This window comes from Doryrhamphus excisus, linkage group LG21, assembly GCF_037039965.1.
Source record: "Doryrhamphus excisus strain RoL-2023G ecotype Guam linkage group LG21, RoL_Dexc_Guam_v1.1, whole genome shotgun sequence".
In the NCBI taxonomy this organism is placed as follows: domain Eukaryota; kingdom Metazoa; phylum Chordata; class Actinopteri; order Syngnathiformes; family Syngnathidae; genus Doryrhamphus; species Doryrhamphus excisus.
The window spans coordinates 6683287-6706167 of NC_136377.1; the positions used below are offsets into that span (position 1 = coordinate 6683287).

Below are 22881 nucleotides of genomic sequence, written 5' to 3' on the forward strand. Positions count from 1 at the left end.
TATGACTATTCTGACGATATTTTGACTTTATTCCAACAATAACTTTTAATTGAACTCTACGCGACTAAATTTACAGTATTTTTCTTCATACAAATACAAGTTTATTCTCATTTCTATTTATATTTTGACTTTATTCTTGTAACATTATAACCTTTTCCGCAACCTAATTTTCCAAGAATGACAACCTTATTAGTTTTTTGTTTCTCATCATATTATAACTCTTCAAAAATTGCCTTTTCCTTTGAATCAACATTTTGTCATCATAATATAACAAAAATTTTGTTTTTTTCTTGTTAGAATAAATTTTTTATTGTAATATTTTGACTTTATTCCCGTAAAGTTACAGCAAATTTTTAAATTTTTGCTCCATCTCAATTTTTTTTAATTTTATTTTCTTGTTAAATTATAGTTTTAAGCAACAGTTCCCTGGGCCGCACTTTGGACACCCCTGAAATGTAGCAACAATTAGTAACAACAAACACGTAAGTTTATCTAAGGCATGCTGGGTCACAATACAGTGAGAAATAAGGTGTGCATTATATTTAAAATCAGCACTAGATACATCATTCATGTTTTTTATTTTAACAGCCCGTGTGTGTTTTAAGACACTCATAAGTCAATACCTTCATGTTATGTTAGAGTTTAAAAACACAAATTACCTAGAAAAAAAAGCCAAAAGGTTGGCTTTCCATATGCATAAACCATGTTAGTAGTCATGAAAGCCTTTAGTGGGTGTTTTACACAAACTATGTTATTTACTGTGTCTGTGTGCGTGTACATTAGAGATAAGGATAATGTGTACAAAGAGGTTCCCGGGCCTCCCACGGCTCAAATATCCAGAGACACTCGCCGACAGAGCCGCTCAGACAAATTCCACACATAGCAAGACAGAAGAAAATGCAAGCTTGAAGGAAACCAGGTGGCATTCTCCAGCAGAAAGGAGACCAGTGAGGATGGACATTATGCCTCATCCTGCCTGTTAGGAGGCGAAAGACAAGGAAAACAGACACGCAAGTGTTCACAGCACCAGATATAGGGGAATCTGGACCAGTAGTAGAGGTTCCATGGAGAGCCTGAGTTAGCGTCGTCTTATGTTTGAGCTTGTTTTATCGATCAGCGGTGAACGACTGTCAAAATCAAAGCAAAAACGTCAATCATCTCACAGTACTCTTCCTCACCGTCATGCCCAGAATTGAGGAGGTGCTCCCCCAGGTCGCAGCCAAACACCCTCTCCCGGAGGATTCCCCTCTGTTTCAGCTTCTGCTTGGTGGGCCTGGACTTCATGAAGGAGCGCAAGAAGGTGATCAGCTTGCCATGCTTCTTGGACACTGAGGAAGGCAGATCCAAAACACTCATAAGGAACCCAACACTGTGTGTATCAATACAGTGCAATTAGGAGTACAGACAAAAGTAAAAACATGTACTAATATGAGACAGTTTCAGAAATAGTATTAGGAAATGTTTCCATTGTAAAAAGAGGAAATGGAGAACCACATTGCTGTATATCCACATTAATGCTGAATTTCAGTCATCTATCAGACTGATAATTTGACATGCTCATAGATCTATTTGTGGTGTGATTTAGAATATATGGTTTTAAAAAAAAATCTCTTCAACGCAATATGTACTGCAAAAAAGGTCAGTAAGGATAATTCATAATGCCGCCTACAGAGAACATACTAACTCCTTATTTCTAAAATCACAAATACTTAAACTTGCTGATATAGTTCATCTTCAAACAGCTAAAATAATGCATAAGGCTAAAAAATAACCATCAATGCAATATGTACTGCAAAAAAGGCCAGTAAAGATAATTCATAATGCCGCCTAAAGAGAACATACTAACGCCTTATTTCTAAAATCACAAATACTTAAACGTGCTGATATAGTTCATCTTCAAACAGCTAAAATAATGCATAAGGCTAAAAAATAACCAATTACCTAATAATGTCATCCAATACTTCTCTACAAGAGAGGAGAAATATGATCTCAAGGAAGAACTAATTTGAAACACTTATATGCTCGGACTACGTTGCAAAGCCATAGCATTTCAGTATGTGGAATCAAACTATGGAATGGATTGAGTAAGGACCTCAAACAATGCACAACGATGAGCCAATTCAAGAAACAATACAAGCAGTTGATGTTTGCTAAATACAAGGATAGAGTCTTGAACCAGTCATGATGTGCAATATATGTATATAGATATATATCACTATATTGACAGTTACTATGGTACACATTATGTTATGTCATTGTACTTCAGTACGGGACAAAAAATTACAACAAAAAAAAACCTTAAACTGTATTATGGAAAGCAGGAAGTGAACAAATGTAACAGTTACTGATTGTAAAAGTACCAGATGGAGGGGTAGGATTTAATAAGCTTTGCTTCTTCCTACTCCTTTTGGACATGTGGAACTGTGAACTGATTATGTGATGCATTCAATTGTAATCTGATGCATGTTCAAATGAAATTAAACCATTACCAATAGTAATTTATTGACTCTCTCTAGTATGAACAACCAGCGGTTAAATGCAGCAATTCCTGAGCGAGCTCCCCACACAATGACAGCAGTCCAGGCACAGTGAGGGTCAACTCCTGCTGTAGCTAAGTTCACCATGGTGCACCGCAGACACATGGTGGTGTTAGCTTTTTTCTAAGCGGGTGGCGGGAGTTGAGTGGGAAACCACTAGCACTACCTAATCCGATCTTTAAAATACAGTGGAAGTCGATAAGCAATCCTGAAGATTGGATCAGGACCTCCCTACTAACAACAGTGGAGTGAGAGTCTTTGGGTAAAATTAGATCATATTTCTGTTTCCGTTTTTGTTTCGACCCTAAGGGATAGCATCTCATATTCGATGCTTCTTGTCTGGTGGACATCATTTTTTTTCCAACTTCACACATTTTCAACACGGACATTCCGGCAATCATTGGTAATTTTCAAGAATGCAGTGATGGCAGTACTGAAGCTGGGCTGTTTCAATCAGATGCTATTTTTCAGAACGCGGTCCTAAATCGTTGACATGTGACACTGCTGCAAGGGTGGGGATCCAGATGCTTAAAGCTGTGGAAATTTGAGCCAGCAGCCCCGGCCTGGCATTTGAATGTAAAGCAGATAAAAATCCAGACAAGGACAGAGCACGGAAGACCACGGGCAGGTTTCTCTTGCGGGCCCCATGTGACTGTGACAAAGATTTTCCCCCTGCTGTGGCTTGGATATGACGACTGGGGCATTTGCAGCAGAAAACGATTATCCACGTAATGGCAAATAACGTTATTTCTTTCCCTGCCCCGACCCAAAAAGCACCACAGCCCTGTCAATTCAATCAGAGAGCAACCTTTCAAAAGGAAGCAGACAAGGAAAGTTCCTGCTTCGTGGCAACACGGCATTGATGTTACGAATATATCTGGTATAAGTTGCGTGTGTTTAAATCTAAAAATCATCACAATCATCTTAGCACAGCTTCAGCCAAACCCCCTCCAGAACCCAGTTAGGCTCTCCAGTGGGGAAAGTTCAAGCGTTGTGAATCACAATGAAATACTTACATCATCCATTTAAAGAAGCTACATGCGCTGACACTTAACATTCAGCTGGAGTGTTTTTGCATGGATGTGCTGGAAGACTCTTTTTACAGCAGTGACACATTCCAATGCTAAGTCATGTGTTGGGTTTTGGTCATAAAGTTTGGAAGTGTGGCTGTGAAATGGAAAAGTAACACATTAAATGCTGGGTTGGGGGGGGGGGGTTTGGGGCACAGCAGCACTCGCTGAACTTGGCTCTTCTTTCCTCCATTTGGACTGTTTTTTTCTTAAATTTTCAAAAATATTAATACTTCATTTATTCAATACCTCATACTTAATCTTCATTCATTGGCTTCACGTAATATTATGACTTTATTCCCGACAATATTTTGACTTTATTCCAACAATAACTTTTAATTGAACTCTATGCGACTAAATTTACAGTATTTTTCTTCACACAAATAAAAGTTTATTCTCATTTCTATTTATATTTTGACTTTATTCTTGTAACATTATAACCTTTTCCGCAACCTAATTTTCCAAAAATGACAACCTTATTAGTTTTTTGTTCCTCATTATCGAAGATTGCCTTTTCCTTTGAATCAACATTTTGTCATCATAATATAACAATTATTATATAATATAAAAATGTTTTTTCTTGTTAGAATACATTTTTATCGTAATATTTTGACTTTATTCCCGTAAAGTTAGAGCAAATTTTTTCAATTTTTGCTCCATCTGAAATACAAATACAAGTTTAATCTCATTTCTATTTATATTTTGACTTTATTCTTATAACATTATAACCTTTTCCGCAACCTAATTTTCCAAAAATGACAACCTTATTAGTTTTTTGTTTCTCATCATATTATAACTCTTCAAAAATTGCCTTTTCCTTTGAATCAACATTTTGACATCATAATATAACAATTATTATATAATATAAAAATTTAGTTTTTTTCTTGTTAGAATACATTTTTTATCGTAATATTTTGACTTTATTCTCGTAAAATTACAGCAATTTTTTCAATTTTTGCTCCATCTCAATTTTTTTTTTTCTAGTTAAATTATAATTTTAAGCAACCATTGGGCCGCACTTTGGACACCCCTGAAATGTAGCAACAACTAGTAACAACAAACACGTAAGGCATGCCGGGGTCACAATACAGTGAGATTTAAGGTGTAATATTATATTTAAAATCAGCACTAGATACGTCATTCATGTTTTTTTTTATTTTAACAGCCCGTGTGTGTTATAAGACACTCATAAGTCAATACCTTCATGTTATGTTAGAGTTTAAAAACACAAATTACCTAGAAAAAAGCCAAAAAGGTTGGCTTTACATATGCATAAACCATGTTAGTAGTCATGAAAGCCTTTAGTGATGAATACAAACACAAGTGGCCTATTTCCTTATATTTCCTTAAGACTTTGAACACCCCTCCATTACTCCAAGGGTCAAATTGCTCACTTCCTTTCAGCGTACAAAGGCTTCATTACCGGGAAACACACCATTTAACAACGCAGTAGTTAGTACACGTCATACAGTATTTACTATTTTCCCACCCATTGAAAAATCAAAGGATTTTATGGTGTTACTTGTTATGTAAATATAAAACAATATACCCAAAAGTCAGCTTGGATGTCAGCTTGTGTCATAGCATTAACATTAACAGTACACAGAGAATAAATAGCGTTGTTCACGACTACCACTCGCCCAAAAATGGCACTCCGTTCTTACCTTGTTTCCACAGTGTTAAATCACCGAATAAACTTCAAACTGACTCTAAAACGTCGGTCATTTTCTTCCTCGTGGGTAAAAAAAAAAAGTTATTCTAAACGGAACCAGTCTCATCCAAAGGTCGAAAAGGCGCCGTTTGTTCGACTCTTAATAAGAGCCAGAACGATGACAAAGGTTTGAAGAGTGGAAAAAAAAACCCCAAAGACGACCGCAGTGTTGTGAGTCCTCTCTGCTCTGTCAGCTAATAGCATCTCACCCACGCGCAAACTGGCGCGTGCGCGCCTCTGGGTTACAGCATTGGTTAAAAAAAACAAAACAAAAAAAAACACTCGTGCTGCATTCAACTGCTCCCAGATGTGTGGGACATTTCATTAATCCACAACCCGGGCAGCCCCCGGTTACAATGAACGAAAAGAAACTTTTAAGTAGCGCGGGGAATCCATTTAAGGTCACATGCTGGCTGAAATGTGGTTATTTTTCCCCCAAAATACAGTGGTCAACAACATCCAAAAACATTAACTTCAAAATGCTGCTATGTTGCTCATACGACCCCCCCCCCCCACACACACACACAAACAACTGCATGGGATAAATACTGCAAGTTCACAGAACAAAACAGGAAGTTAGCCAGGCTAACAGTGGCGCCATGAGCAGGACACCCGCAAGCTAGTTCAGCATAATGATAAGGTAATGGTAATGGTTTTATTTCATTTGAACATACATCAGATTACAATTGAATGCATCACATAATCAGTTCACAGTTCCACATGTCCAAAAGGAGTAGGAAGAAGCAAAGCTTATTAAATCCTACCCCTCCATCTGGTACTTTTACAATCAGTAACTGTTACATTTGTTCACTTCCTGCTTAGTTCCTGCTAGTTTAAGTTTTTAAATTAATAAATAAAATATAAATATATATGAAATATAAAAATATATAAAAAAATATAAAATTAAATAAAAAAAATTTCAACCAAAGAATAGTACACCACCGCCAGCTAGCGTATGTTACCGAAGTCTTCATTTTTCACAGTTTTTCATTCATTCATTCATTTTCTACCGCTTATCCTCACGAGGGTCGCGGGGGTGCTGGAGCCTATCCCAGCTGTCTTTGGGCGAGAGGCGGGGTACACCCTGGACTGGTGGCCAGCCAATCACAGGGCACATATAGACAAACAACCATTCACACTCACATTCATACCTATGGACAATTTGGAGTCGCCAATTAACCTAGCATGTTTTTGGAATGTGGGAGGAAACCGGAGTATCCGGAGAAAACCCACGCATGCACGGGGAGAACATGCAAACTCCACACAGAGATGGCCGAGGGTGGAATTGAACCCTGGTCTCTTAGCTTTGAGGTCTGCACGCTAACCACTCGACCGCCGTGCTGCCGTTTTTCCCAAATTAAATTTTTCCATTTTTCCATTTTTCCCAAATTAAACTGCATAAAAACTGTTGGCGAACCTCAGTTTGGGTTGAATGCTGGCTGTGGTACTGTCTCACATAGTAGCTTAACTTTGCTAAATCGCTGTTATGAGCTGACAATGAATACAACATAAATGAATATGTGGGAAATACTGCACTTTCTCCCGGGTAATTAGATCTTAAGAAGGTGTGTCTAGTCTAAATTAAACTAAACTGATTTGTTTGTGGCCCAGAGTCATGGGACTGCGGTCGGACTATGACGACACATGTGACACTCAGGGGGTCAAGGGTTTCAAACTCAAAGCCTACTTTAGGTTGTGAATTTTTTCGTGTCTGTTTGTTCCTGAGCTATTGGCACCCAGTTGGAGGCAGGAGTACAAAACTGCTCTCCATCGTGGACAACCCCGCCCACCAACACCATGAGACATAAGACAACACCCGCAGGTCCGTTCACACAGTAAACGCTTCATGACGTCATGATTGCGAACTTAAAATGATGACTTTTGACCGGCTTTTGCCTCAACATGAAGCCATATTTCATCATTCATTCATTTTCTACCGCTTATCCTCACGAGGGTGGCGGGGGGTGCTGGAGCCTATCCCAGCTGTCTTTCCTGGACTGGTCGCCAGCCAATCACAGGGCACATATAGATAAACAACCTATTTGGAGTCGCCAATTAACCTAGCATGTTTTTGGAATGTGGGAGGAAACCGGAGTACCCGGAGAAAACCCACGCATGCACAGGGAGAACATGCAAACTCCACACAGAGATGGCCGAGGGTGGAATTGAACCCTGGTCTCCGAGCTGTGAGGTCTGCGCGCTAACCACTCAAACGCCGTGCAAGCCCGCACAAGAGTCAAAATTATTTTATTTTATTTTAATGTGGGAAAACCCACGCATGCACGGGGAGAACGTGCGCTAACCACTCGGCCGTAATTATTAAAATAAAATGAAATTATTTTGACTTTTGTACGGGCTGCACGGCGTTTGAGTGGTTAGCGCGCAGACCTCACAGCTCGGAGACCAGGATTCAATTCCACCCTCGGCCATCTCTGTGTGGAGTTTGCATGTTCTCCCCGTGCATGCGTGGGTTTTCTCCGGGTACTCCGGTTTCCTCCCACATTCCAAAAACATGCTAGGTTAATTGGCGACTCCAAATTGTCCATAGGTATGAATGTGAGTGTGAATGGTTGTTTGTCTATATGTGCCCTGTGATTGGCTGGCCACCAGTCCAGGGTGTACCCCGCCTCTCGCCTGAAGACAGCTGGGATAGGCTCCAGCACCCCCGCGACCCTCGTGAGGAAAAAGCGGTAGAAAATGAATGAATGAATGAAAGTTATTTTGACTTTTGTGCCGGCTGCACAGAGTTTGAGTGGTTAGCGCGCAGACCTCACAGCTCGGAGACCAGGATTCAATTCCACCCTCGGCCATCTCTGTGTGGAGTTTGCATGTTCTACCCGTGCATGCGTGGGTTTTCTCCGGGTACTCCGGTTTCCTCCCACATTCCAAAAACATGCTAGGTTAATTAGCGACTCCAAATTGTCCATAGGTATGAATGTGAGTGTGAATGGTTGTTTGTCTATATGTGCCCTGTGATTGGCTGGCCACCAGTCCAGGGTGTACCCCGCCTTTCGCCCGAAGACAGCTGGGATAGGCTCCAGCACCCCCCACGACCCTGAATGACTTTTGTGCTATGTACAATATTGTTTCCGCTTTTAAAATAATAATACCATAGTAGTAGTTTATATCAGAGGAATTGCTTAAACATGCAGATCGCTGTTATGGCTTTGTTGGATAAGGTCCACAAGACAGACTAAGTCAATACTATTTTCCCCAAACAAAAAAGCAACTAGCAACAAATCTAGTGAGGAGTCTTTAGGAGAGTCTGACATGAAAGCACGTGATGGGCCCCACCCCCATCTAAAAGCACTCAGAGGCGGCTCAGTCTTGTTTGTTCAGCGACAGAAGAAAAGTTCACTTGTAGTTCGAAACATATTTGCTTTGTGAGTCAGCCAATTATGCTAATTTGATGATGAAGATAATACATGGCGATCCTGTGGGAAATTCTGCCGGGGGATGGATGTTGTAGACCCAAGTTAACAACATAGTTTCTAACTAGCCACCTCCAAAAAAGTGAAAATATTGCTCATGGGCAGAGTCGAGTCACACACACCGAAAATCCTTTCAGTAACAAACGAGAACATCTCCCACACTTTCTCTCTCCATCGCATCATCAGCTGTTTGAGCTCATATCCGCTCAAACAGCTGCCCGAATCACAGCTCCCCAGACATGATGGAATGCGTGCAAGCAAGGAGTTTGTGCAACATCTGGGTGAGCAACCGGAGGAAAATAAGGAGAAATGTGGCTTTTTTTATTATCATGGTAACCTTTTCTCTAACCTGGTTAGCAAAAGCCAGCATACAGAAAAATTGAAGGACCACTTTGTGTGTAAATGCGACTATAGGGGTGTTATATCATGACATGAGGGCTCTAATAATGATTTTATAAAACACTTTTTTATGCTCTAACTACAAAAATAACCGCGACACGGCGGACTAGTGGTTAGCGCGCAGACCTCACAGCTAGGAGACCAGGGTTCAATTCCACCCACGGCCATCTCTGTGTGGAGTTTGCATGTTCTCCCCGTGCATGCGTGGGTTTTCTCCGGGTACTCCGGTTTCAAATTTTCCAAAAAAATTGTCCATAGGTATGAATGTGAGTGTGAATGGTTGTTTGTCTATATGTGCCCTGGCTGGCCACCAGTCCAGGGTGTACCCCGCCTCTCTCGCCCGAAGACAGCTGGGATCGGCTCCAGCACCCCCCGCGACCCTCATGAGGAAAAAGCGGTAGAAAATGAATGAATAACTACAAAAAGATTCCATTATTAATATATAATTTGTCCTGATTTTTTTAACAGTGATGTATGCTTAATGCTTCATAGCGCATGAAGGGTATGGCTTTTTTCTCTCCAACGCTCTGTCGCTCCCTACAGGAATGTGCTCTTTTCAGTCGCCATGGCGAGGGGAGCATTAGATTCGTACTGTCGCAGAACAAAGCTCAACACTCAATGGATGGGTTTGCAACCCCCCCCCTCCTCCCTCCACCCACCCACCTCACCCAATTGTAAAAGGATTAAATAAATCAAGGCCAGTCCAGACCCAGAACCACGACAACCCTGCCACGGCCTTTCAGCTTCGACCAAACAGACCCGCAACAAACACAGCTGGCCCTTATCCAGACGCAATAGAGAAATGCCGGAATAACCTGGCTCTCACCCCTGAAGTATTTGCATGTACTGTACCTTCAGGGGCCAACACAAATACAATCGAAAACATTGTTGCTTTTGTAAAGATTGGCTGTGTCTATATCCAGTGACATATTGTATTTTTAGCCACCATTTTCTATGCTGCTTGCCCTCAATGAAACGCTTTGCTCAAACGCAAATGCGTTCTAAACTCATATTGGCACATGTTTGTATATTCCAGAGGAATATATTTTGACTGTTAAGTTGCTGCGAGATGAGTTTAATGTTTTTTTTTGTAAGATGACTATTACTCGTTTCATATTATCTACATACTGTATTGTATATAACTCTGGGAAAAACTGTTGATTTTGTTAATACTTGGGTTGTTTATATTGTTTATTTTTCTATATTGTGTATTTTGTACTGCTTAACTGACTCTGTACTCTTGCTGCTGTGCAATACACATTTCCCCACTGAGGGACGAATAAAGGCATATCTTAATCTTATATTGACTTCCTGCAATTTCCAATGTGTTGACAAGCTCGTCATGAGTTTTTTTTTTAATGACGGTTTGTACACCGGCGGAATGTGCGGTACGTTTTTAACGACTCAATAAAAACGTCATAAACGAAGAACAACCTGCACATGCATACAAATGCGCTGCTACTGTATAGAAAAAGTGGTATCGAACCATCTCTGCTTTAAACATCCTCTGTTTATTTGGTATTATGACGACTAAAACATGACCCGGCAAAAACTGATATCAATTTACAGTAAAGTCTCGTTATATCGATATCGGTTATAATGAATTACTGCTTATTACGATACTATTTTCATTTCCCGGCAAATTTCTAGTCTTTTATGATACAATTAGTTCCGTTAGTACGATACCCGGTTATTATGATAATCCGGTTACTACGATGCCCTTTTCATCTCCCGCCAGCCAATTTGGTCTGCTTATATCGATACAAAAGCAGCTTAAATCAATCTTTGCTTAAGGATTTCAATACCAAAAAAGAACACGGCGAACGGCTGCTTCCAGTCAACTTTATTTTTCACACTTCCACCACCAGTTGGTTCTTCTGTTGCAGGCATGTGTTTGGCCAGCTATGTGGGGCGGGTTGAGCATGACCTGTGAACCAGGAAGTGCGGGAATCGGTGTGTGTGCTGTGCTCTGGTGGTGAAAGTGTGAAAAATAAAGTTGACTGGAAGCAGCCGTTCGCCGTGTTCTTTTTTGGTATTGAAATCCTTAAGCAAAGATTGATTTAAGCTGCTCGACATTGTTCTATACTATAGAACAATGTCGAGTGCATTATTGCCCACTTTTAATGCAGTTCGGCGCAGGATCGGATATATCGACAGTCCGGTTATATCGATATTTTTTCCGACTCCCGACAATATCGATATAACAAGACTTTACTGTATATTATTTTTCCACTGGAAAAATTGTATTGAGATATGAAAAATGAATAGATTGTGGTGAATATACGTTGAATGAATAGATTGTTTGTTTTGAAATTGCATATTGAGTATGCGCACGAAAACAAAACAAGTCTTGGTTTGGGGTTAGTTTTCGGGGCTGTGGTCTACCTGAACTTAGGCTGTAGTGGTTTAACGGCTCGGCCACCCATGCATTGTCTTGCATTACACTCTCCATCTCCAAATCTGCATGCAGCTCGACGGAGACGGACGGACGGATGGACGGATGGACCAACAGAAAGACGGATGGATGATCAGATGGATGGAGACATGACAATCAGCAGAGGGAGAGAAGCACTTCAAGTTAGAAAACAAAAAAAACATGACTATCTCAAATCATCTTCAGTCGGATGAACAACCTGCAACATAATTATTACGGTTTGACATGAATCATTGTGCTATAGTGAGGGCGGGATGCATGGAGCGTATACCAACAACGCACAGGGGGGGAAGAGACTCCAAGAAGCGGGCGGCAGGCCAGAGCACGGGGACGCTGGGACAGAGGAGGCAGAGTCAGATGCGACACATGCAAACATTACAGGGTGTCCCTAAAGTCTGTAAACATAACACACAAAAAGCTCCATTTCATAATAAATAATAATATAAAATAAATATAAATATATAATATAAATTTTATATTATATATAAAACATTAATATAAATATATGTTATATATAAAAAATATATATAAATATATAACATTAAAAAATATATATAAATATATAACATTAAAAAATATATATAAATATATAAAATATTAATATAAATATGTTATATATTAAAAATATATATAAATATATATATAAATAAATATAAATATATAATATAAATTGTATATTATATATAAAACATTAATATAAATACATATAATATATATATAAATATATATATATATAAATATATAACATTAAAAAAATATATAATATATATATAAAAAATATGTATAAATATATATAAAAATATAAGTCAATTAATTAGAAGAAAATGCCAGAATAAATGCGCAATTGGCATGCAAACAAACATGACCAAGCAGTGTGTACTACAGCTGGAGAGTGTTGCAGGCATAGCAATGATTTGTGGAGGGTATTGATCATGCGCTACAACTGATTACAATATCATAACATTATGATCAGGTCAGACTCCATGTTCCAAAGGCAGTGGAAAAATACACTAAGTGACTAATTTGTTGTCACTTTATCTCAACTTTTTGGTCTCGGGGGCGTTTGAGGGACCCAGCAGCCGCACTTGTGTCATTCCAGCAGGGATCAGTGTTTGGATCTAGAACTTAGGCATTCGGAATATCCCGCGGCAAATGGCTCCCAAATAACAGAATTAAGTACACATTTGCATGATGCTGACTCACTAAAACTCTATAAGCTGTGGATTTGATGTCCGAGACGGGTGGACACGCACACACACACAGAGCCACATCCACATTCAAAAAGTGAACCACAGGCTTATCTTAACAGTCATCAGTGATTACTTCCTTCCAACAGCGTTTCACTAAATGGCGGGAGTACCTGGCTTTGGCACGGAGTTGGTCATGGACTGCGGCACTTTATCATTGATGAGCTCCACGCACTCACTGGGAAAGAAGCCAACCTGGAGGGAGTGACAGGAAGTACAAAATTAACACTAATTATCACTCTTGAGGTCCTGTTTCGTCTGCAGTTTACACCACCAGTATCACCATGGTGTTTTTTTCTAAAGCCATTGCTGTATTTAGAGTACAATTCTGGTGTTTTCCATAAATTCATTTATTTGTAGCGGCCCGCCATTAATAAATTTGGACCGCCACAGTTATAGATTTGGCACTATTTCGTCAAAAAAGTGATCAAATATCCAGCCAGAATGATACCACACAATTGTTCAGTCAAAGTAAATCTTATAGGGACGTTTAAAGTCGTGGTGGCAAGAAATGGGGCAAATACAAGATAGTGTGTGATGTTGATCAGTGGAAAGGCTCACCTGAAAGCCATGCTTCCCCCTCCACCAGGTGGTGTCTTCTTTGGGAGGCATGTCAATCACTGACACAATGTCGCCCACCTGCAGAGGACAAGAGCATAAACACTCCCGCTTTGAACAGGAAGATCCGGAATTCAATGTTTTTTCTTCCCATTTACCGTATTTTCAGCAGATATAAATATAAGTTGCACAAGGCCAAAAATGCATCATTAGGTAGAAAAAAAAAATGTTTCCAACTAATTTCTTTTCCAAACTACTTGACCAAAACAGACATTACGTCCTCTTGGAAGGCAAGTTCTAACAATAAAAGAATAGAGAACAGGCTGAATAGGTGTAAGATATGCTAACACAATGGTTATTCAGCTACACAAAAAATAAACATGAACACAAAAGGTGTCCAAGTGTGTATGTAACAAACACTTTTTCTTTTCATTTATAATGAAAAAAAGTGCAACTTATAGTCCGGAAAATACGGTATTTGGACGACAACGATTCTTTTTTCAGTCGATTACTGCATTGTCTGGACTATAAGTCGCTCCGGAGTATAAGTCACACAAGGCCAAAAATGCATAATTTTGTAAAAAAAAACATACATAAGTCGCACTGGAGTATAAGTCGCATTTTTAAAATTTATTTTCCAAACTACTTAACCAAAACAGACATTACGTCCTCTTGGAAGGCAAGTTCTAACAATAAAAGAATAGAGAACAGGCTGAATAGGTGTAAGATATGCTAACACAATGGTTATTCAGCTACACAAAAAATAAACATGAACACAAAAGGTGTCCAGTGTTTATGTAACATAAACACTTTTTTCATTTATAAGTCGCTCTGGAGTATAAGTCGCAGGAACAGTAACGCATAGTCCGGAAAAATACGCTACTTAATCCAGGTGTGAAGAACAAATGGAGGCAAGGGCTACCTTCATATTTTGTAAAGAAACACATATTCTGTAAATCGATAGCGTGCTTTTACAATGATATTGTCGATACCGATCGGTGGCTGATCGATCGGAGCACCCCTAGTTATTATTAGCATGAATTTTTTCTCCCATTTTTGCTGTTGTTTTTCCCAAAATATTTAAATTTCTTCTAGAGATATTGCGACGTTATTACCATAACATTTTGACATTTTTTTTGTTTTGTTTTTCATATTCAGACTGCTTAAAAAAAATCTTTTAAATATTAAAGAAAAAAAATATGTTTAATTTATTTTATTTGATTTTAATGCTTTGATTAATTTTTATGTTTTGTTTAATTTAAATTCTATGCTACAAAAACTATAATTTTCCCCAGGAAAAAGTGAGACATTTCTCATGAGATTCAATTTTTTTCTCTTAATATTTTGACTCTACTTTTTTTTTATTATTTTTTTGTGATTATTACAACTTATTTATGAATAAAATAAATGTAATGTGGTGCGTGTGTGTGTGTCACCTCAAAGGACAGTTCATCTGAAGCTTGTGCAATGTAGCGTTTGATGACATGGGCAGCGGCGATAGCGGGGACGTTGATGGAAGACTCTTCATGTACCAAAAGATGATTTCCCTTATTGTCAATCTGGTATGCACACACACACACACACACAAGCACATAAATATATACCAGATCAATACTTACACAACGCTTTCACCAATTCAAATAATCCATTTTGTGGGTTGAGTTGAACTATGGAAACATGACAGGAAAAGAAGAGTGTATTCCTACCTCCATCCATGTGAGGGCAGGCCCGCAGTTGATCTTGTTGTCAGCGATGGCTGAAAGCCGAGAGAGATAAGCCAGCAGCATCTGGGAAACCGACTAAAATGGAAGAAAAAAAAAACATAACTAAGTGAATATACTACTGCGTGGTAGAATATTGTTTTAATCATTATTAGAGCCCTGTAGACATGAAATAGCACCCCTACAGTCACCATTACACTGTATAATGTACAAATGTGTGTTGAGGTTTTTGTTACCATTCCAACACTGTGCTCCTATATAAAGGAGTTTAGTTTAGAATTTGTAGTTTTTGTATGTTGTTCCCATTCTCCTCCTCCTCCATCACCCAATCATCCCGTCCGGTCTACCCCTTGTCTCACAGATGATAAGGAAATGTAATATTTCCTCTTGTGGGGCTAATAAAGGCATATCTCTCTCTGGTATTCTTTGTTTACATCACATTGGACAACACTTAAGCAGAGGCTATGGGACCACTGCAGGGACACAAGATGCTTTAAGCATTGGTGAGCTCCAGAGCTAACAAGTTAGCCTCTAATTGTTTTTATACTAAACCTAAGAAAGAGTGTCAAATGGAGCAGGGGAAGAAAGACAAAGAAACAAGCAAAAAAAATGTACCACTTCCACATGGAAGAGGAGGAGACCTCATGCAGTGTAATATAATGTAATGTAATATAATATAATTATTATAATATATTATTATTATAATATTACATTACCATACAATACAATATAATATGGTATGATACGATATGATTAATTTTAATTTTATTTAATTTATTCATTCATTCACTCTCTACCACTTTTCCTCACAAATTTAATTTAATTTATTCATTCATTCATTCTCTACCACTTTTCCTCACAAATTTAATTTAATTTATTCATTCATTCATTCTCTACCACTTTTCCTCACAAATTGAATTTAATTTATTCATTCATTCATTCTCTACCACTTTTCCTCACAAATTTAATTTAATTTATTCATTCATTCATTCATTCTCTACCACTTTTCCTCACAAATTTAATTTAATTTATTCATTCATTCTCTACCACTTTTCCTCACAAATTTAATTTAATTTATTCATTCATTCTCTACCACTTTTCCTCACAAATTTAATTTAATTTATTCATTCATTCATTCTCTACCACTATTCCTCACAAATTTAATTTAATTTATTCATTCATTCATTCTCTACCACTTTTCCTCACAAATTTAATTTAATTTATTCATTCATTCTCTACCACTTTTCCTCACAAATTTAATTTAATTTAATTTAATTCAATTTAAAATTCAATTCAATTCAATTTAAAATTCAATTCAATTCAATTTAAAATTCAATTCAATTCAATTTAAAATTCAATTCAATGTTTCCTGTGTTGTAGCTGTGTCAGCAGGGCTCACTTCGGGTTGGTCAGTCAAGCTGTCATGTCGCGGCAGCTCCGGCAGCTGTGAGAAGCGTCGGTCGTAGATGCACAGGTGCAGATGCTTGTCCAAGACGCGGAAATCCTCATAGCTGCGCCTCACAATCCAGCTTCGACTCTGAATAAAGAAAAGACAGTTGGTCCAAACAGCAAAAAGGAGACTTTAATGGCAGAGGAGGGTTTTCGAGCTCTTGCTTCTCCTTGGCATAATTGCTGCTGCACTGTACTTCTTGACCCAGTATATGCACAATGTGATAAAAACTTCCTGTCCTTCACTTAATATGTACTGTGATTACTATGCTGCTGTACTGAGTCGAAAAAATATCACATTACACCACTAGTAAATACGCCAACTTTCCCAATAACACTGAGACAAAAGTCCACAGTAGGTATGTTGGATAAATAGTAATACCGCTTACTCAGCTCTTTGTAGCAAAATACAGTGATTCTGAAAGAATAAGGGCAAGCACAACCCCGGTATTCAATATATTTGATGTAACGTCACACATACCAAAGAGCTCCAAGCTGCCATACCAAATGAGAGAAACTAGCGGTGGAAAAAGTATTTTGCTGTCATTTGGCCTGAAAAGATTTGTGTGTACTGGGGCCAAGGTCTGTAACGCTGGGACTGCAGCACACCACTAAGCTCGCTGTGGCTGCGGCAGACAGGCCTGAAAGGTCTCACTGGGCTCACAGAGAACTTCATACTGTATTGCCCCACTTTCACTGAAATTCCACTTTCTCTGTTTAAAGTTGTCTTTTTTTTCTCTCTCTCCCTAAACCACTGGTGAAGAGCTAACAATTTTCCGAAGGCTGCAAGTGGACGGAATTTCCAGCTACGCAGACACATACTTGTGTGTCATCGCCAAGGTAGTGGAGAAGGAATACCATCTGTAGATGGAAAGGCATGGGAAAAAAAAAAAATCCAACGTGTCACAGGAGACATCTAATGAGCAGCTGGAGTGGATCTGTTTGTTAGGGTTCAAACAACGAAAACATACAAGCTCAATTCAATGGGACACAGAAACAAAACAACCTTCAAATATAATTATATTATATAAATATATAATAAAATTATAATATATATATATATAATATAAAAACAAAGAATATTGAACCTATTTAGTTGAAAAATCACGTCAAACAACAAAAACGTACACGCTAAATTCAATGGGACACAGAAACAAAACACCCTTAAAATATATATATAATATATTATAATATTATATATATAATAAATATATATAATAAAATTATAAAATTATAATATATATATACACAATATAAAAACAAAGACTATTTAACATTTTAGTTGAAAAATCACGTCAAACAACAAAATACTAAAAGCGACATTCAATGGGACACAGAAACAAAACCTTTAAAATATAATATATATATATATATATTATAATATTATATATAATATAATATAATATATATAATTATAATATATATATAATAAAAAACAGACTATTGAATATATTTAGTTGAAATATCACATCAAACAACAAAAACATACAAGCTAAATTCAATGGGACACAGAAACAAAACACCCTCAAAATATATATATATAATATAATATATATACATATATATAATATATATAAATATAATAAAAAATATAAAATGATAATATATATATAAAATATAAAAACAAAGACTATTTAACATATTTAATCACGTCAAACAACGAAATCATAAAAGCTACATGGGACACAGAAACAAAACCTTTAAAATATTATATATATATATATATAAAATAAAAAACAAAGACTATTGAACATATTTCGTTGAAAATCACGTCAAACAGCAAAAACATACAAGCTAAATTCAATGGGACACAGAAACAAAATACCCTTAAAATATATATATATATATATATATATATATATATATAATATATATACGTATATATATATAATAAAATTATAAAATACATTTATAAAATCTAAAAAGAAAGAATATTGAACATATTTAGTTGAAAAATCCCATCCGTGAGCCTTTAAGCGGTCTTTGTGAAGACTCACCTGGCAGTAAATATGAACCAAGTACACAAGCTCCTTGGACTCATGGCTGTTCCGCGTCACTTCACTCTGTTCATCGCCGAGGGACAACTGGAACAACAATACAAACACAATTGTTCATTTAGGATGATTCATTTTCCACCGCCGCCATAACACAACACTCATATACATCAAACCTATGACCCAAAGGGTTGGCTTATAGGGGTTCGAATAGATAAAGAAAACTGATCTAGGATACAGTGAAACCCCTTTTCCTGCCATGAGGGATTCAGACAAATTCAATGACCGGTCACGTCATCTTGTCATAGTAACGACGGGACGTTCTGTTGTATTCAAAAAGGAAAGAACAAACGTGCCTTCAAGTCAAAGACGACAAAGTAGGACATCAAAGTACTGAGTGTCATCAAATTTTCATCAAATAACTGATATTTTCTCGATGCTCTTTAATGAAAAAAATACACCAGGACTCTCAGTAACCTCATAGGAAAGACGCTATTAGAAATAAATGCTGTCAAATATGAGGATTAAATAACATGACTTCCAAGCTGATCCTCAACATGATGATTGTCTGGCCTAAATGGCATCTGCTTAACCTCCTAAACCCTGGGCCGTTTGGTACTTGTAATAATATTGTAATAACGCTTGTCAATCACAACTTACATAAAAATAACAAAAATTATCAGTGATATTCAACATAAATTAAATGCACAAGCACATGAACACATATTTATTTCCCGTTTCTGTGCAATGGTGGTACTTGCAAGCTGAGCAGACGGACAGCGGGTTCTCAATTGAAGCACGACAAATACAAACTTGCGTAAATAACCTTTGTCAATCACATACAAAAATTATCTGTGATATTCATTCATTCATTTTCTACCGCTTTTTCCTCACGAGGGTCGCGGGGGGTGCTGGAGCCTATCCCAGCTGTCTTCAGGCGAGAGGCGGGGTACACCCTGGACTGGTGGCCAGCCAATCACAGGGCACATATAGACAAACAACCATTCACACTCACATTCATACCTATGGACAATTTGGAGTCGCCAATTAACCTAGCATGTTTTTGGAATGTGGGAGGAAACCGGAGTACCCGGACAAAACCCACACATGCAAACTCCACACAGAGATGCCCGAGGGTGGAATTGAACCCTGGTCTCCTCGCTGTGAGGTCTGCGCGCTAACCACTAGACCACCGTGCCGCCCCCTGTGATATTCAACATAAATTAAATGCACAAGCATTTGCACTAGCTCAAATGCACTAGCTCCATGCTAAGTTACACTGGATATCCCATATACATGCTAGCGATTAGCATTCGCAATATATGACAATTGATTAAACATTTAAAAGGGGAACTGTACTTTTTGGGGAATCATTCACAATCATCATTCACAATCCTTATGCGAAACATGAACACATATTTATTTCCCGTTTCTGTGCAATCTAGTGCAAGAAAACTAGTTAATATGAGCTACCTAACAACGCACATCAAATAAATAAAGTGCAGTTCCCCTTTAAATGGATTATGCAATCCATTTAACTTGCTTATTGCAAGTCCCGATGCCACTAGCTACTTCCTAGCTACGGATGTACATAAAAAAAATTATCAATAAACAATGAACATTTTTTTGTCGATGATGACACTGAAAATATCCAATGACTTATTTGACCACTGGCCTGCGTTACCGTAGCCGTTTGAGTCTTTGTTGGTTTTTCCCTTCAGGATAATAGACTAGTGACAAACATGACCTGTGCAGCCCTGACAGTAAAATTCCACAGACACAGCAGACTAAGGCCACATCCCATACAGTCCTGTCACTTGGCTGTGGCTGCAATGAAACACATTGAATATGAGGCATTCTTCAGCCATACAAGGAGTTTGAAAATCGTACATTCCAGATATTTTCCACAAGAGTGCTGAATCATTGCTTGCTGAATCATCTCTGGTCGGAATCAAGATACAAGGGCAAAAGTTAATCAGCATTCAGAGGCAAGAAATGACAAGCTTTTGCACACCAAACTCGCTAATAAATTCTCAAGAAACTGCATGTTATTAATGCACAGTTACACTTAAGACAGTATGCTGCCAACAGCGTTGTCATTTTGAAGGCTGGAAGTATGTCCCTTTCACGTTGAAGACTAGTTGGGCGCTAGAATATTTTTATTTACGGCATCGTAAAATGTCCCAGTTAAAATTAAAGCGATAAAAACAACACACTCATACAACCCGAGCCTCACACACACACAAGAGTCTTGAACCAGTCATGATGTGCTATACATATCACTATATTGACACTTACTATGGTACCCATTATGTCATTGTATGGTCATATCACCTTGTACTTTGGTACATGACAAAAATAAAAATAAAAATAAATTAGGATAAAAATAAAAATGAAAAAAATAATAATTAAAAAAAAACTTAAATTATATTAGGAAAGCAGGAAGTGAACAAATGTAACAGTTAGCAATTGTAAAAGTACTAGATGGAGGGGTAGGATTTAATAAGCTTTGCTTCTTCCTACTCCTTTTGGACATGTGGAACTGTGAACTGATTATGTGATGCATTCAATTGTAATCTGATGCATGTTCAAATGAAATTAAACCATTACCATTACCATTACACACACACCCTAGCATGCTCTGCTAAACTAAGCTAACCAAGCTAGCTTCATGGACACTATGTAAGAGAGCCGTTTCAAATATGTTTTTGGCAACTTTTGCCGGTCTTTCAGTGTTTTTTTCCAACTTTCGACATGTTGACATGCTGGGGGGGAGGTGTTAGTGTTTGTGATGAGATTCCCCCACGATGTCACTTTCCACGAGATTCTGTATTAAACAGCAGATTCCGTTTTTTTATTGTCCAATTCCGTGATTCCTTCCACAAAATGTTTTCACAAAGTCAGAAGCGCATGGCTGACATTTTGTTCCTTTTGTTTATGAGAAAAGCCCCCTCCCCCCCCCAGTCTACCAGGTGATGATTGATTTGTTGATGATTTCAACATTTCTCTGGCAATTGAAGGCCTTGTTTCTGCACGTAACATTTCCGGGTGTCTGGAACCGATTTGATGTATTTACATGATTTCCTATGGGGGGAAAAATTTGTTTGGTTTTTAAGTCTGACTTTTTGGAATGGACCGTTGCAACGCTTCTTCTTTGGTCATGTATCTGAGTTGCATTCATGTTTACAAGACAGCTACTGAAGGATAATACTTCTCATATGTATTCTTTTGTATATGAGAGGTCGTGCTCAATCGTATAAAGACGATAAAGGCAAAAAATAAGGCTGGAAAGGAGGTTGACTCACAGCTGCACCCTAACTATTAAAAGTTATTCTAAAGATACACAGACATTTCCAGTGGTGCAGGAAACCATAAACAAGACTGCCCAGCACAGCAATTTGATCTCCAATGGAAATAACGTTACGAGCCAGCAAGTGCCTCTTGCTTTTAGCCAGTCGTTGGACCGCATTTACAAATCACAATCAGGTCAACCTGCACTCACACTGAATGGCATTCTCCAAAGGGTGTCAATCTTTATAAAAGGCTAGGCCCTTCTACAGACCAAAACCAGTGTGCGGCAAAAGCAAAAGCTGCAAATCACACCTTTCAAGAAGAAAGCATCATGACTATAAATCAATCTGGGAACGAGTGAATGAGGCCTGAAACAAAACACAGTCTTACTTATTACGTTATTAAGGGAGTACAGCAATGCAGTGTTTCCTCACCATTATATTGGGTAACGGCAACGTTCCTCACCATTATGTTGGGTAACGGCAACGTTCCTCACCATTATGTTGGGTAACGGCAACGTTCCTCACCATTATGTTGGGTAAAAGTAACGTTCCTCACCATTATGTTGTGTAAAAGTAACGTTCCTCACCATTATGTTGGGTAAAAGTAACCTTCCTCACCATTATGTTGGGTAAAGGTAACGTTCCTCGCCATTATGTTGGGTAAAGGTAACGTTCCTCGCCATTATATTGGGTAAAGGTAACGTTCCTCACCATTATGTTGGGTAAAAGTAACCTTCCTCACCATTATGTTGGGTAAAGGTAACGTTCCTCACCATTATGTTGGGTAAAGGTAACATTCCTCGCCATTATATTGGGTAAAGGTAACGTCCCTCGCTATTATTTTGTGTAACGGTAACGTCCCTCACCATTAATGATTGACACAGATGGTTAGCATTACTGTTTCAAGTTAAAATGATCGTAAAACCGTGCTTGATAACCGCAGACCTCTATTTGACAATCTGGGCTTTGCCAAGGAAAGTATATTGTTGTTTGTCTGTTTGGAGTCATCATTTTCTCGAAAATTAAGCAGGAAGAAA

General features: G+C 38.1%; 1 protein-coding gene across 5 annotated transcripts in view; it reads right to left on the reverse strand.

Moving 5' to 3' along the window:
* Positions 1–22881, reverse strand: part of arhgap32b (Rho GTPase activating protein 32b) — a 72383-nt gene that overhangs the window by 13294 nt on the left and 36208 nt on the right. For 3 of the 5 annotated variants that reach the window (XM_058087652.2, XM_058087656.2, XM_058087655.2), the window contains 9 exons: positions 18555–18641; positions 16508–16645; positions 15094–15186; positions 14824–14946; positions 13391–13468; positions 12943–13024; positions 11865–11915; positions 11534–11608; positions 1179–1328 (listed from right to left, as the gene is read on the reverse strand). In XM_058087652.2, coding sequence (XP_057943635.2) covers positions 1179–1328; positions 11534–11608; positions 11865–11915; positions 12943–13024; positions 13391–13468; positions 14824–14946; positions 15094–15186; positions 16508–16645; positions 18555–18641 — 877 coding nt within the window. The remainder of the gene's footprint in view (positions 1–1178; positions 1329–11533; positions 11609–11864; positions 11916–12942; positions 13025–13390; positions 13469–14823; positions 14947–15093; positions 15187–16507; positions 16646–18554; positions 18642–22881) is intronic. The other 2 variants (XM_058087653.2, XM_058087654.2) reach the window with 2 other exon arrangements.